This window comes from Anguilla rostrata, chromosome 2 (genome assembly GCF_018555375.3).
Source record: "Anguilla rostrata isolate EN2019 chromosome 2, ASM1855537v3, whole genome shotgun sequence".
Taxonomy (NCBI): Eukaryota; Metazoa; Chordata; class Actinopteri; order Anguilliformes; family Anguillidae; genus Anguilla; species Anguilla rostrata.
This window is the reverse complement of record NC_057934.1, coordinates 10933973-10950124: the sequence shown is the minus strand read 5'-3', so window position 1 is coordinate 10950124 and position 16152 is coordinate 10933973. Positions and strand designations below refer to the sequence as shown.

Below are 16152 nucleotides of genomic sequence, written 5' to 3'. Positions count from 1 at the left end.
AAGCCTGTTTAGACCATTTGACTACAATTCCCATTGTACATCGCAGTCTAGTAGTGACAACACAGTAAGGCCAACAACCACATGTCCAACATGGCTGCGTTCATAGATTTAAACATCAGCTATACTGCAGATAAGAAAAGACTTCAGAACATTATTGAAACCGCCGCCCATCGTGAGTATCGCTGTCAATACGTGCAGTTATATCCCAAATATCACAGCGCCAGAAATTAAATAAAACTAATGTCGATTATTGGTCAGCTCTTCTAATACATACTGCTTGTCCCAGTTGCTAGCAATAGGATTGCTTGCTAACTGCAGTTTAGAATGCTCAGTTATATCCAGTTTACAAGATTCATGAAAGTACATTTAATTTTATTTTTTTGTATAGTAAGAAAGAATAATAGAAATAATAATAGTCATAATAAATGCAATTAGCTATATTTAACTTTATGCCTGTTTCATTCTATTTAGCTGCTTAGAGCACCAGTTCTCCTGTTTACATCTTAACAGGCTGCTGCTTGTTGATTAGATACTGCTATGAAATAAAGCAATCCAACGTATCTAACAGAAGCAGAATATTGCCAAGGAAGCCTTCTGCATTTAAATTATTACATGTGTTTATATCATTTAATAAAATATGTGGTCTTGATCATATATTGTATTACACTCTGAATTATTTGTGTTTTAGTTGGATATTCCACAGTTGCTATCAATCACGTGGTTGACTTTCAACAAAAGAAACAGGTATGTGTCCAGTTTCCAGCCATATTAAGAAGACTACTGTATAACGTTTAGAAAGAGGCCAAGGAATTAAAGTAATTTAATGGATTGGGTGTTAAGTGTTTGGTTGGGCCAGGGGTGAGTAGTTATATGCCCTTGTGCACATATGCTAGAGTTCAATGATACATTTGCCATCACAGTTCAATGAGTGTTTTTATGATTACAGGAAGTTGGAAAACCGAAATGTGTTTCTGAACTGTTTGATCAATTCCCAATTGTGCAGGTAATGGTTTGTTGTCATTGCATAAGTAATACATTTAACAGTTTCAATCCATATCTTAATATGTCTTATGCTTCTTTGTCATTTAGGGTAAATCCAGGCCAATTAAAGTTCTGAACCGGTTGACCTTGATGGTTTCTGAAGCATCTCACTTTGTAAGTAAACCAAGATTTCAATGCAACTTGTCCGTTGAAAAGTTGATTCTGGTATTTACTAATCAGTGTGACGTTTTTTCCAGAGGACAACCAATGAGTTCAAGTTGTATGACATAGTTGCTGTGTTCCCCAAAACGGAGAAGTTGTTTCATGTGAGTTAAACTTTGCTCTTCAAGAGAGGGTGTTTCACTTCAGGAAACATGTCATTTTATCTGTGAAATGACCTTGAACCACATGTTTGTCTCCACATTTTTCAACAGGCAGCCTGCATGTCCTTTGATGTTGACATCATCTGTATTGCTGTGACAGAAAAGCAACCCTTTTACTTCAAACGACCTCCAGTAAATGGTGTAAGAACATGAATAGATTTTACATTTAAGTTCAAATTGTGAAAATCATATTAGAGCAGCGTGGAGACAGTGTTTTGGTGTAATGTATGATTTTTATTGAATGTGTTTGCTTTGTTCTTGTATATCATTGCAAGTGGTTGTAAGGGATGTGCAATGCACTTAAAATTCTATGTAATGTGAGATAGAATGCCCCACAAGGAACAACTCCAAGTACATATTTTTATTTTTTTAAATAAGTACAACATTGACAAAAGTTTTTTTAGTTCACTCAGGAGTTAAAATGATTTTTCTCTAAATGCTGTACTTGTCGAACTGCAATGTATGCATAAGAACATGGTGGATTCTTGATGCTCAAATAAAAGCATGTCCATATGTGTTTCATAGGCAATTGACAGAGGAGTGTTCTTTGAGATCAGTTATGTGGCTGCTATTAAAGATTCCACCATGAGAAGATACACCATCTCAAATGCACTCAGTCTAATGGAGACATGCAAAGGAAAGGTAATCAGTCCTGCAGGTTAATTTCACTTTTATGTCCATTCCATATTTTTGACAATGCTTTAATACCAGGTTTTCCTCTTTAACAGAATGTTATTGTATCCAGTGGGGCAGAAAAGGTGAGATCTGATGCCTTAAAATTTTCTCCAACAAGACTTTACACAACATTGTCTTGTATACCCAGAAAATCAAGTATTTTAATAGTATGCAACATTCCTTTTGTCTTCTGGTATTTCACTCATGTCAAAATTAGAGTCTAGAGAATTTCATTGTCTTCTTAAATATGAAGAGACTCATAGACGTTATTGCATTTTTCTGCCTAAAACGTGCCATTGAAGTTCTTGTTTTCTCATCAAAGTGACAATGTTTATGCTCGTTTCTTCAGCCCCTTGAGTTAAGAGGACCATATGACATCGCTAATCTGTATCCTTCTTGGTGTGCTTTTGTGTTTGAAATTCATTCCTGTTCCTCAGTAGTTTGATCTGTAAATATAAGGTTTGCTTACATACTGTACACATTAATATTCTAATTTCAGTCTATTATTGTTTTTGAAAAATCATATTGTGTAAAATGCTTTAAATAGCTACTCCAGAATAACATATGAGTGTATAGGCCAGTGTTCCAAATTTGAAGCTATTGAACACATGGGGTAGTTAAACAAGTTGGGTATGATATTATTAACTTTTCCTGAAATAGAATAATCATATTAATGTAAACAGGGGCAGAGTTATTTTCATGTTGGACTAGTTAAAATAAAAGATTTAATGTATGTAGAGCTATCACAAAATAGTCTGGGACATGATGTTGTTCAGTGTTGTTATTCAATGTGTATTATAACTGGGATAATACTAATAATAATGGTTATGGTTAGCAATGAAAGTAGATGATTTTGAATGGAGGTGGCAGCATTTGATATTTGAGTGTAGCTGTTCAAGTTTAATGAAAAAAAAATTAATATTATCTAACATCATGAAAAATATTTGCAGTTGTATGGTGTTGATGAACGTGAAAAGTCCCAGGTTTGCCGTTACTGTGATCCTGAATTAAGAATTCAGGGGACTACTGTTCGGTCTGTCTGAAGGAGACGCCAAAGCTGCAGTTTCTACCAACTGTCGAGCTGTCCTTTTGCATGGAGGTACAGTAAGCCTTTTTTTATATGAATGTTGGCTATATGATTCTATGATTTGTGCTATGGTTCTGAGTTGGCATAAGTTACGTACATTAACATTAATGATGGTGCACTTTCTCTCGCTGGTCTTGGAATGTTGTTAGCCAGGTCTGGCACTGTTGTCCACATAATTTGGGTGAATGCAATTAAGTTCTACAAAGTTCTCAGTCTTGTCTTCAGCAAGTGAAACGCATGTTCAATTGGATTCAGGATGTGTGATTGACTTGGCTATGTTTTAGTCTAAAATTGTAAATATGAAACAAGTTGTTTCTGCCATATCTAGTACCAAGTGATTAACTAAGGAAAAAAAGTTGCATGTATAAAATGTGGTTGAGCGCATGGAATGTTTTAGATGCAGCTAGTGACTATGGTCAAGCTAACGTACTGCAATGTCATTACAGAAACCAGAAAGACAGCTCTTGGAATTATCCACACTGTGAAAAAGACCCAGCCCACTACAGAAGGGCAGGAGGAAGAGGAGGCCCCAGCTTCAAAAAGAATGAAAACAGAAGCCATGTAGCCTGTCATTGAGTGGATGAATGTCTGCGATTAGGGTTTGCTTCAGTCCAGTCATAAAGCTGTTTGTCATTAACCTTTGGTTTAATGTTCACATGACTTCTTAGGATTTTTTCTGAATAAATGCAGTCTTTCTGGTGGAATAAAGCCACACTCAATTAAAAAATTTGAAAATGTGAACAGCTGTGTAATTGGATTGAATCAGACCCAGACTCTAATTAAGTTCTATTTAGCACATTTTAAATGATTTGTTTTCCCAGTGACTTTGAATTGTGTAAATTGACTTTACTTGTACATAGATTGTCCTCTTGCAATTTTGAGTTTATAATCACAAATACATGATTGGAAATATACATGCAACTTTTGAATGATAGCGTAACTGAAGTATGCAGTGGTTTAATTTAATTTTTATTTTTGAAAACAGTCAAATACACTTATTAAAACTCTGAGGCTGTTAGATATTTTACAATTGGAAGAAAAAGTTGAAAAAATGTACATATAAAATTCACATCAAGTAAAAAAGATACAATAAATTCAGTAAGTGCATTCAAACTTAATGCTCTTTCTTATGGAAGATATCACACAAAAATCTATTTTAAACACACCTGGCTGGCACATGTCACCTTTCTTGTTTAGAGATACCTTTGGCATGTGCATGTGACATTTAAAATAACAGTTAAATCCTGCAATGTCTGTATATAAAAGTAATTTGATTTCAGCCAAGCATACTACTGTTTTTTTTAAATTATCGCATGAAACACCAAACAAAAACAAATCATCAATAGAAATGCTAACAAGTGTCAAATGAAATTGTTAAGCATTCCCTTCCTGATATCTCTTAGCACTGCCATAATGTTTACCTCTCTCTCGAGTAACACAACCACAGCATGTGCTTTATGTTTCTACATAAAAATGAAATTTTTCCTCTTTTTTTGCAAGAAGTGCAGTATTTTTCAGTGGAGATGGTGTGGTATTCCTTTCTCAACATTCATTTCCAAGCATTAAACCTGGGACCACAATATGGCTTTTGTGACTCTTAGTATATTTTCTATCAGTAGGTTCACATTTTCCATGTTAACATGTTTTGCAATGTCTTTCTCTCTGAATCCTAACAAAAACTAACATTACATTCCCCTTTCCTCGCTTTGAAGGAACACAGCCCCTAAATGGGGTTCTGAATCTTAATTGTAAATCAAGGTCGTTCATCATTCCTTCCCTGCAGTCTACCAAAACTGGTAACTTAACACATCACCTTTACCCCATTACTTCAATGGACACAACTATGACAGAAAGTCATTTTCCACTTTTTCCATAAAATGAAGGTCTGACAAATTGCTACACAACTTCACATGTGTGAATATTGTGTTGACATACTCTTAAGCTCTCTGTCATCCACTCGAGTAGATGTCCAATAAAAAAAGCTTTGGAGCACAACGTTTACAGGAGCACATTTTGTTCCTGAAATGGCATACCTCCTGACAATACATTTTAAAATATTTGTAATTGGACTAATTCTCTTCCTTGAAGTTACAAAGAATGGTTTTAGCCCCGTTCTGCCACTGTAGAACGTTCTCCATTGGAGTCTTTCCCTCCTGCATCAGAAAAAAAACCAACAATATTGTAAACACTGATTTTACCTTCACTCGTGCAATTCACAGTTCACAATTATGTATTTTTACTACCTCTGTCATTATTTTACTGCCTCTAGGTGGCACTGTGCTCACCAGGTAGAGCAGGGATGTCCAACTCCAGGGCAGCAGAGTCTGCAGGTATTTGTGGTTTCCTTTCAATAAGCAGCCAATTAAGGCCCCGAGAACAAGGTGTGTGGTCTCTTTAGTCAGTCAATGAGTCAAATTAATTAAACACTGAAAGCCAATCAGTCACTGCGGCCCGCCTGGAGTTTGACACCGCTGAACTAGAGGCTCTGTACGACATTAACACTTAAGGGTGAGTGAGAAAAGAATCCAAATTTTTCATCATGCGTAAAAAAAAAAAGACCCTTGGCTTGTTATCATTAGTGTAATCTATATGCAAGTGACTGTGAAGATTATGATGAGTTTCAAAAGTAGCATGCGCATTGTGTGAAATGAGATGGCAAGATCAGACTTACGAAATTCTTCAGATTCATGTTTGCTCCAGAGATCAGCAGTAGTTGGATCAGTTTGAATCGGTTTGTTCTTACAGCTTCGTGCATAGGCGTATCCCCCTCCTGAGTGGACAGAGAGATAATTCCAGAATTGTACACCAGTGTTTTCTCAGTCAGATTGTTCGTCTAAGCAAACGTTTTAAAAACTGCTGTCAGAGGTGTTTGAATAGCTTACTTACCACATCTTTGGAGTTAATGTCCGCGCCACAGTGGATGAGATGCTCGGCGCATTCAAAGTGCCCAGTCCTCACCGCCACGTGTAAGGGGGTGCTGCGCAACTGCAGGACACCAAACACAAAATTTAATTTTATTACACGACTGCACTACGGGCCAAACAAAGAATTTAATTTGTTCTGTCACAGCGCAGCATGACTGGCTCATAGAGCAGTGCGCTCCCCTCCTACCTTGTCCCTGGCACTGAGGTTGGCGTTGTGGTTTAGCAGTAGCTCCAGCACCGGCAGACTTCCTCCCCGACATGCCCAGTGTACGGCTGTTGAATCCAGCTGTGAGCGAAGAGTGGGCCGGGGGTGGGGAAGAAAGATTAGAGACTTGTGGCAGGGAAAATAAGAGTATATAACCTTATCCTATCCAAATCAATCTGATACCATTGTGTTTTGGAATTTGGAATATTGCCTTAATTCCTTTTATTCCGAATGAGCCATTGAGGACATTGTGCTATTATGATTCATTTAAACGAATATTCAGACTAATAATATATTTTTCCCATAATGCACCTTGTCTTTGCTCTCAGTGGAAGCCCCGGCCTCCAGGAGTTTCTGCACGATCTCCACGTGGCCCTGGGAGCAGGCTTTGTGCAGCGCCGTGCGGTTAAACTGCGTGAGGAAAAAGGGAAAAGGTCAGACGTTCAAATCATACGTTTCAGGGGTTTCCATTTCAGCCGCTGTGTGATGGGGGGCCGGTAAGTCGGTCAGGTGCTCACGTTGTCGGTGACGTTGAGATCTCCACCGTTCTCCAGGTACTTCTCAACCACCGGCAGTTTGTTTTCTGCAGCCGCGCTCAGGAATGTCAGCTCATCCACTACGTCAGGCTGAAAACGCCAAAAAGGACGATTTATGCATCTCGTAACATTTCAGGTCTCCCACTGTTAACTGGCAATCTCTTCCCTTTCTGTCTTGAATGAAACTTTTTTATATATAAAGGAGGGGTTTCGCTCAGTAAGATCCACATGCTGGTTTTGCCGTGATTGATCCACAAGTGTTTGGCAGGGAAACGGTCCTTACCACGACCTCTGGGATAGGTACAGTCTGCTGAACTGGCACCCTCTTCACTCTCTTCCTCTTCTTCAGCTGCAAAATGTTGTAGAGGTCTTCCACAGTCTCAAGTTTCAGACGGCCAGCTTTGTCGACCTGCAAAAAGCCAGGAACATACAAAAACGACTGTAATGTCAATTAACTATTTTAACATACAAGCTGTGATATATGAGAGTGCAAGTTTAATTTTTACCCCTTTGTGATAGCTATGTTGGTTTATTTAGCCTTGTCCGTCTCCTCAACTGAGGTTGTCTTATATACAGTAGAGTTAATTAAAATCAACTGCAAACAATCCATGTGTAGCATTACCACAAAACATTTAGGCAATTATAAGTTGAACAACATTTAGATTTTATTTCTATTTGAAACAAAAAAGTAAAGTGTAAACTGGGGCTAAAGAAGATGATGAAAAAAATGCCTAATGCTTAAAATGACTATCAGTGTCGTCTTAGGCTTTGCTACGGCTAAATGTAGTAAGGTGTATTGAATTGACCCCATTTTTTAGATTCCGTGAAGTAAGCTGAGACAGAGACTGAAACGGAGCTCACGTTTAATGTTCTGGGGGTGACCTCATGGTCGCAGACCGAGGTGGGCCGCAGTCCTGTGTGCGATCTCAGATCGTCCTGCTTCTCCTGGGTGACGGCCGTCTCGTACTCCCCCTCCGGAGACTGCTCTGGAAAGCACTGTCCATGCTCCTTGTGCTCACATTTCTTGCCGGTAACCTTCAACGCAACAGAAAAAGCAATCTTATGCCTCTGTGAGGGATGGTGCTATTCTATTCCCTAGACATCAGAGCTGTGTTCTGACTAGCTATCTCTCAGTTATAGGCAGAGGGAGCACCATTAACTAGAGAGCATCTGACATTACTTTTATTGTGGCAGTATAAAGATTTAGGAACTGGAATTGTAACCCACAGTTTGCAGGTTCGATTCCCAGGTAGGACACTGCTGTTGTGCTCTCCAACGAATTTACTTAACCTAAATTGCTTCAGTGTATATTCAGTTGTATAAATGGATACTATGCAAAAAGTTATGGATAGTCTGGATAAGAGCGTCCACTAAATACTGGTACAGCAATGTAATAATCTGCTGTATATTGATAGGTGAATGTGTATGTATATATGTAAGTGCTGATTGAGGATGATTTGTTAGTGATGTGGTAATTATTTTATGGATGCTCTTTGTTAAAAAGTCCTTTTTGTCTGCCGTTTGTTTGTTTAGTTCACAGGACTACCAGCATTTGTCTCCTAGTGCTTCCTCGAACTGAGAATAAGTTCACAATGCTGTAATGTTATGTTGAATAACACTCAGAAATGCAGCACCACCTCTGTTTTGAGTTTGCCTCCCTGGTGAATATCAGTGATTACTAACAGTACTGCCCTAGTGACATAATACAGTGTCATTTGAGGAAAAATGTAGGGAATATCCATTAAAATAAAATTGCTTTTATGAAACTCGATTTCACATCTCACTGTCCTGAACTTTGAACCTATAAATCTAAGCAAATATATGCTATCAAAACATACAATAACAATTTTTCAGCATAAATATGTTAATCCTAATTGACCATACCTCACATTCAAACTACGTTTACATTTCATGGCCATTAGGACAAATACTGTTAAGCAAAATGCATGAGATCAAGCCACGTTTCGTTATGAATACTTAAAGCAGTAATACCTAAGTTTGTCAATGTGAATTCATAAAAATCACAGGACAAGAAGTCTACTGAATTAGGAAACCTACCAGCTCTTCAACACTTAGCATCCCCATGTCTGTATTGTGTAGTAGTCCACTGAAGAGGCTCAAGTCCCAAACTGTGACCAGTGTCAATACTGCTCTGTTAATGGCCTGATCCTGCATCACTTATATGTGTTTGGGGCGGCAAAAAAAAGGAGGTCACGTTTCAACCTGGGTGGATGGCCCACCCCCAAATGTGGCGCAAGGTGCCCTGACACATTTGGCAGGCATGTAGCCTTGCATGATCTGATGTCACCAGGTTTTACCAAAGAAAAAAAAAAAACGTAGAGTGGCCAGATGCCTTTTGAACATTCGTCGTCCCGGCAGCGCCAGGCATTCTGCTGAAACCGGACGCTCACTGAAAGCACCAGGCTGCCGCGCATAATGACTGCAGAGTCCAGCAATGCAGGACCCCCGCCCCCCGTCCATGCCTCACGTTTACCAGAAACAGCTGACACTCAGCATTGATGTGCAGGATACCGCTCAGCATAGCTCCGGGATAAAACAGGACGCAGTGACACGGGAGGCTTACCTCATCCTCGCGCAACTATTTATAAATGAAAAGCACTGCCTACAGTAAATTTCGATTCATTACCATCATTGGTCGGTTGTTTCTCCTCAGTAAACTAATCCCTTCGAATGGTAATGACCATGTTTACTGGTTACTTCTAATGTTTCTGTTTTCACATTCAGTCCTTTGGTGGTAATTAAAAAATGATTGCCTTGAACTGGTTTTAACAGCGCCAGTAATAAATCAAATAATGATACTATTTCGTCACAAACACATCAGCATGTGTCAGCTGCCATTTTGAACAAGTTCAGACTTTTGCTCATAAAAACTGTAGATAAGGAAATCCATTATGAGTGGGCCTAAGGGGTCAGAATTCTTAAGTGACATGATATATTAAGACCTTAAATTTGTGTCTCGCCTTGACACTGAAGATATTACTATACTACCGTACAGATACACAATTCCAAGTGCTTAGATTTTGCACAAATCTTTCTGGGTCAAATACCTGTTCATCCACATTGTTAAGTAAACATATCTATCGTAAAAAAAATATTTTTCTTTGAGTGAATGTATTAGCATAAAATAAAAATATTTTCCCATTTTTTGAACATTCAGTATAACTCCTTTCCTATGCAGTCTAGTGTATACAGCCTTCTCTTACGGTCTGTATAATGTTGGAGGGACAGTACAGTCCAAAAGTATTAAACCACAAGGATGAGTTTCACTTCAAAAATAATTTTAGATGACTCTCCTCAAAATAGTCTCATTCGGCTTAAATTACAATTAAACTAATTATTGGAAGTCTATGCAATCATTTTGTAAAGTGGAAGGTGGAGGGGTGGGAGGGTGGTGGATGGGACTGAAATCTTATTTGCCTTAAGTTTTTCTTTTAGACAACATGTAGCTGAACAGCTTTGGCCGGTAGTGTAGGTAAAGCAGGCAATAAAGTGTTCAGTATCTAGCCTAGATTCAAGGCTGTTGATTGCCTTTGGAGGCTGAGACCAGAGTTGTGTCAATGAGAAAAAAGAAAAGAAAAAAAAGTCAGTGACAAAATCCAAACAAGGGGCTTACCAGCGGCCATACCACCATGCACCCTGCTCCTGCTGAATGGCTCAAGCTCAGCAAGGGTGGGCTTGGTTAGTACTTGGATGGTAGACCACCTGGAAAAAACTAAGTTGCTCAGGGAAGTGGTGTAGGTGGGCCAGCAGGGGGCAATCTTCCCTCTGATCAAATAAACCCCAATGCCCCAGTGCAGTGACAGGGACACCGTGCTGTTGGAGATGCCGTCTTTCAGATGAAATGTTAAACCAAGGTCCTGTCTAACGGTGGTCATTAAAGAGTTCCCCTGTGTCGTGGCTAAATTCCCATTCTGACTCCCTCAAATACTTGCCACCTAATCATCCCCTGGTTTAATTGACTAAAAAATCAAGTTTTCTCTGTGTGTGGTGTGGTGAGCGTTCTGGTGCAAAATGGTTGCCATGCATCACCTACGTGGGTGCTACACATTGGTGGTGGGTGAGGTGAATTGAATTCCCGAATATATAAATATAATTCCTGAATTGAATTTATATATTCAGAGTTACATTTATATATTCAGAAATTGTATTTATATATTTGGGAATTGAATTTATATATTCAGAGTTACATTTATATATTCAGGAATTGTATTTATATATTCAGAGTTATATTTATGTATTTCCTGTTTGGCCCCTCATACCTCATAGTCACATCTATATATATATATATATATATATATATGTACTGTATGTGTTTGCTTGTATGTGTGTACTATCCTGATGAAAAAATAAATTGAAATATTAGCAGCATCCAAACATCGGCTCGGAGGCGTCAGTTGGCACTACTGGTATCCACACAGACGAGGGCTTGCTGGGATCGAGGCTTTAAAAGGCGCCATATAGACCTAATATAGTCACCCCAATAACCTTAGTCAATGGCTGCGCAGGGGGCCAGAGCCGCGAGCAGAGGTTCATGGGTGATTTAGTGGCGCAGGCCTCCAGCTGCCCTCACGTGGTGGCAAATAGTTCAGATGGTAGAAAAACAAATAACCATGTCACCGAAAAGCTCAGGGTTGACCCAGACAGCTGCAGCCCCCTTTGTAATGCATCTACATGGGCGAGGCACGCGGATCTCGCCTTAAACTTTCACGACTCCGTTTGCCGCACGTCAGCTGAGAGCTTAGCGTCTTAGCTTGCGCTTGGGGGCAAATGTGCCTTCTCCACTCTCCAGAAAGAGCTGAGGGAATTGCTGACTCTTTTTGGAATTTTCTAATGCTTGTGCCCCCACCCCATTTCAGTGAATCAATTTGCCTGGTTGTTCCAAGCTTCCTTTTTCATATCTGCAATTGGGCACTGCACTGCATGCACTACTCAGACAACTCAGAGATTTATATGGCTTTGTGAGTAAAAAATGGGAAACAATGGGGAAATGCAGAGCAGTGACTATGGGAAAAAGTGGATTCAATTCAAATATCCACAGCATAGAATGGATCCTTGCACACACTTAAAAATAACCCATAAGCCCCCGATCCCAGGTTGGGAGGGGCAATGACAGAGGGGATGAAAGAGGCTGTGTGGTGAGACCGCGGTGGGTGTGAGAAATGTAGGAATTTATTCACCAAAATCTGCTCCACCCCCACCTGCAGAGCCCAGGAATAGCTGCACGTGTTAAAATATCATGATGTCATCAGCCTGTTATGACCCCTCCCCAGGCTCAGGGGAGCAGTGAGGAGGTATAACAGCTTCCTGAAAATCTCAACGACACAAACGTTGGCACTTATTGCTCTGTGTGCATGTGCGTGGTAGGTGTGTGTACAAATATGTGTGCTTATATGGATATGAGTGTGTATGTTTGATATATTTGTGTCAATTTGTATGTGTGTGTGTGATGTGTGTGTGTGCATGTGTGATATGTATGTTTGTGTGTGTGTGCGTTTGTGTATGTGTGTGTGTATGTGTGATATGTGTGTTTGTGTGTGTGTGTGTGTGTGTGTGTGTGTGTGTGTGAGGGAGGGGGGGTGGGGGTGGCTTTTGTTGATAGTTAAAAATAGACTAATAAACACTCATTAACCTAACAGGAAGTTTTCAAAATTTGACGTGACGTTAAACTTTTTATCGTCACCGACATTAAACAAGGATGACCAGAAAAAGAGTTTTGCATCACCGTAGGCCCCATTCAACAAAACAGGAAACATAAATTAGTCACTTTGGCTTCTATTAGCTATTAGGCACTGCAGTCTGAGCTTGGATAGTATCCTTAAAATACAACTCCACTGCAAAGACCTCTGACAAGTGATACAGATAGGCCAATATAAACAAAAAAACTCAGGACCTTCACATTGGGAACTAGTCATGACTGTTTGTAGGGTTATTTAGACACTGAGCAGTGGTACACTCTTTCTGCATGCCTGAAGAAACCTTAACCCACTGATAGACCCTGGTGTATGTGCTCACAAGCAAAATGGGCGGTCTGTGTTTTTGTTTGGTGTTCATTTGATTTTCTCCACCAATATTCTTACAAAATATACAGGTAGTGCTTGTTGGTGAATAATAGAGAATGTTCCATTTGTTTTTGCAGAAATTATTTAAATGAAAACGAAGGGAAAAAACTAATTATCATACGAAAAATTTTAACATTTCTTTTGGTATGTGGTTCCTGATAAAAATAAAATTTCAACAATTAGTGAGAGAGAGAGCTCTGCATTATTCTAACAGAATCACATGAACAATTTCACAGTCTATAAATGTACATAAACACTAAACCTTTGCTCCACAACAGAAGCAACAGAGCAGTAAAGCAACAACTGTGTAGTAAGTACAGAGTAATGATGCACAGCACATACCACTACCAGTCTACAATAAAGTGTTATTTGATACCTCATTTGCTACAATAAAATTCCACTGTAGGAAGGAAAGTTACCTACCATGACAAAACTGATCGCATCTTCATCATCAGACTGGGAGTCCCAATCGTATAAGTCAGTCTCAGGAGAAGCCATGTCAGACCTGAGACACAAAGCAAGGGCAAATGTGCAAACCACCGAGTTCATTAATAAGTAATCTGACAGCTCTTTGCTGTGATGGGTTTGAGAGATATGGCATTAGTGTCATGCAAGTCTTCCTTAAGTGTTTCAATGGTTCCTCAAGGAAAATCCAAAAACTGTACTTAATGTTTACCTTTGAATCTCTGAACGCAACAAATGGTACATTAAATAGTCCAGATCAGTTATTTCTTGCAGAAAAAAATACGAATGTGCTTTCTTTACCTCTGCAGTTCCATGCTGGACCCTTGGCTCATGGTTGGCTTGGAACAGTGTTCAGGGTAATGACTGCTCTTTGGAAACGATGTCCCTCCGAATGGTCAGCAAGGTTGTGCTCCAGAGTGTGAACCCTGTGTGTGCTCATTATGGACAATCTGAGACTTCGATTGTGGCAAGGTTCAGTGTCAGATTCCTTTCTCCCACCCAACAATTTTCAGTGTCAGGACTTTTTTTGGCTTGACATGAGTTGCTGGTGAGGGGATGGCCAGTTGCCCTCTTTGGCCAGGCTGGTATTAATATGGCTACATGCCTAAGAGGAACCAAGTGCAACTGAAGTAGATTTAGCAAGAAATCTTTGTAAGATACAAACTTTATATTCATAATCATTGCAAAATAAAGTCATAGCATCTAAATAAAGTATGCATTGACAGCTTAAGCTCTACAGGTCATGTAAAAACACAGTGTAACTGTAATACCAGTATTATGTAGTAATTGTGCATTTTGTTACGCATTCTTTATGAAAGTGTGGATAATATAAATATAAGCATGGAAAATATAATGGACTCATGGAATTGTGATTAGTAGTGACCATAGTGTCCAGGCTGATTGTATTAAGGCTGTTATTATCAAATCCAATGTACTGATGCTATCTGTTCAGAAAATCCCTCTTTTTTCTATCCAATTTCCTGGATTATGGTTTTATATTTAAATTGTACGTGAATGACTAGATAAATAATGGTCTAAACATTTTTGTAGGGACATGTTAATCACTGGAACAGCCTCTGTGATGTGTGCATACTAAGTATATGAATGATCACTGAACTGCAGTGCGAGCTATACTTTATGTCAGAGATGTTGAAATATATCTGTCCATTACAATACTAAATAATGAAGATTTAAGGCATATTAATATTTGCCTTTGTGCCTCTTGGTTTTGCCTTTTTTATAGCTTTCTTATGTAAACTGTAATCAAGAAATTATTTGGCAATGTTTTTGTAAAGTAGTTGACCCTTAAAATTCCTTCGTCATGGTAAAAGCCAGTGTCTTCTTCCTATACACTTGGATGGACCTTTGACATTGGAATTGCAGGGCGGTCCAGGCAAATGGTGAAGCATGTGCACTCTCAGCTGTCACCCTGTAGTTATATCTGACTTTCAGCTGTTTGTGAAGTTCTGTCTGAACACCCGGCCCACCCGCATTTAACACACTCCCAGGGTGATGCTAGAGCCTTTATGGGTCTGAAGGGCAATGCCGTGGCTATCAAACAACCCCAGGGCGCTCTTGTGCTCGCAACAATTCATGCTGGGCTATTAATTGAATGCATTTTATCATTTACTTTCATTTAAACGCAATTTCAGTTGAACGCAATTTCATTTAAACTAAATTATGCAGTAATTAAACTTGATGTGTTTAACAAAATTACCATTGGAGAAATTATGACTTTGAACTGTTATTGTTATTGCAGCCACACATTTGTGTTCAGTATTAGGCTGACTTATGATGCTTTCATGTAATTACTTCATTATTTCTCGACCAATGGGCATTAACTCATTTTTTAAATATTTTGTAGGACAATTATTTTCATCATTCTTCATCAAAATAATTGCCTAGACAAGAAATATCACACACACACACACACAAAATGGACCATGATTCAGTTATGAAGAAAACATCCTTTACCTGAAACCTGATAATGGTGCTTTAACAATAAGAATAATGTCTCTTAGTTCAAATGATTGACAAAAGGTGGTAAACCTGACAAAATCCTTGGTCTCCTTTCTGGAAGACTGTACACCCAAACTCTTAATTGTCATGACTAGCACATAGTAGGTACATGATTTAGAAAGTAACATTTAAAAATGTGCAAATGTACAAGTCCAGATTTTACTGATCCCTACCACTGAATGTTTATTTTGAGGGAAAATCTGTATTCACCTGAGTTCCATGAACTTTTATACACCTGAATTCATGGACTATATCAAACGAGCACTGTGCTGGATCGAGTCTAATACCCTCGTGATAACAGCTCCTGTATGCTACTGTCCAAATCGTACCTGTGTCATCAATAAGAAATGATATACCAAGACTCATTGGCCTATTTTTCATGTTATGTTAGACTGGAATCAAAATGAGTTCCCCTGCCGGTGTGACCTATGTGAGAAGCCTCTTTTTTGCCAAGTATGAACTGCAGTTTGGAAGTCACAGTTGCTAATATCTTTTGACCCCAAACAAGTAATATGTTCATCATCCAGAACCTCCACTGAACTTCACATTTTTGAACTGCTCTCTTTGGTTTGGAAAACAGCAGCCACCACCCACCCCTACTTTTTCACTCATTAGGGACCAACAGTTGCATTGTGCTCTCATGTTAATTCTATGGTATGCTGAACATCACTGTAAGCGATACAGCATACTAGAGCTGCGCTAATGCTAACGCCGATCAGAGGTCCTCTCTCACTGATGACACCCAGTAAACTGGGGGCACCTGGAAAGTAGATAAGGGGCACAGATTCAGCAGCGGC

At 39.1% G+C, this 16152-nt stretch overlaps 2 protein-coding genes across 3 annotated transcripts; one reads left to right on the top strand and one right to left on the bottom strand.

Annotated features, from left to right (window-relative positions):
• Positions 1–17: 17 nt before the first annotated feature.
• Positions 18–4405, top strand: rpp30 (ribonuclease P/MRP 30 subunit). Its single transcript, XM_064319760.1, has 11 exons — positions 18–172; positions 689–744; positions 947–1003; positions 1090–1155; positions 1239–1307; positions 1416–1505; positions 1890–2006; positions 2093–2122; positions 2389–2426; positions 3059–3138; positions 3573–4405. Exons 1-11 carry the CDS (start codon positions 82–84, stop codon positions 3689–3691), a joined length of 813 nt encoding a protein of 270 aa, XP_064175830.1. The 5' UTR covers positions 18–81; the 3' UTR covers positions 3692–4405.
• Positions 4079–13786, bottom strand: LOC135246242 (ankyrin repeat domain-containing protein 1-like). Of its 2 annotated transcripts, XM_064319753.1 has the most exons (10): positions 13637–13786; positions 13295–13376; positions 7653–7826; positions 7075–7200; positions 6774–6881; positions 6568–6666; positions 6238–6336; positions 6013–6111; positions 5798–5896; positions 4079–5279 (listed from the first exon to the last, which is right to left on the bottom strand). In XM_064319753.1, exons 1-10 carry the CDS (start codon positions 13666–13668, stop codon positions 5196–5198), a joined length of 1002 nt encoding a protein of 333 aa, XP_064175823.1. In that variant the 5' UTR covers positions 13669–13786; the 3' UTR covers positions 4079–5195. The 2 variants fall into 2 exon arrangements, with proteins under 2 accessions (XP_064175823.1, XP_064175818.1); XM_064319748.1 differs by lacking the exons at positions 13295–13376; positions 13637–13786 and adding an exon at positions 8850–9110.
• Positions 13787–16152: the final 2366 nt, after the last annotated feature.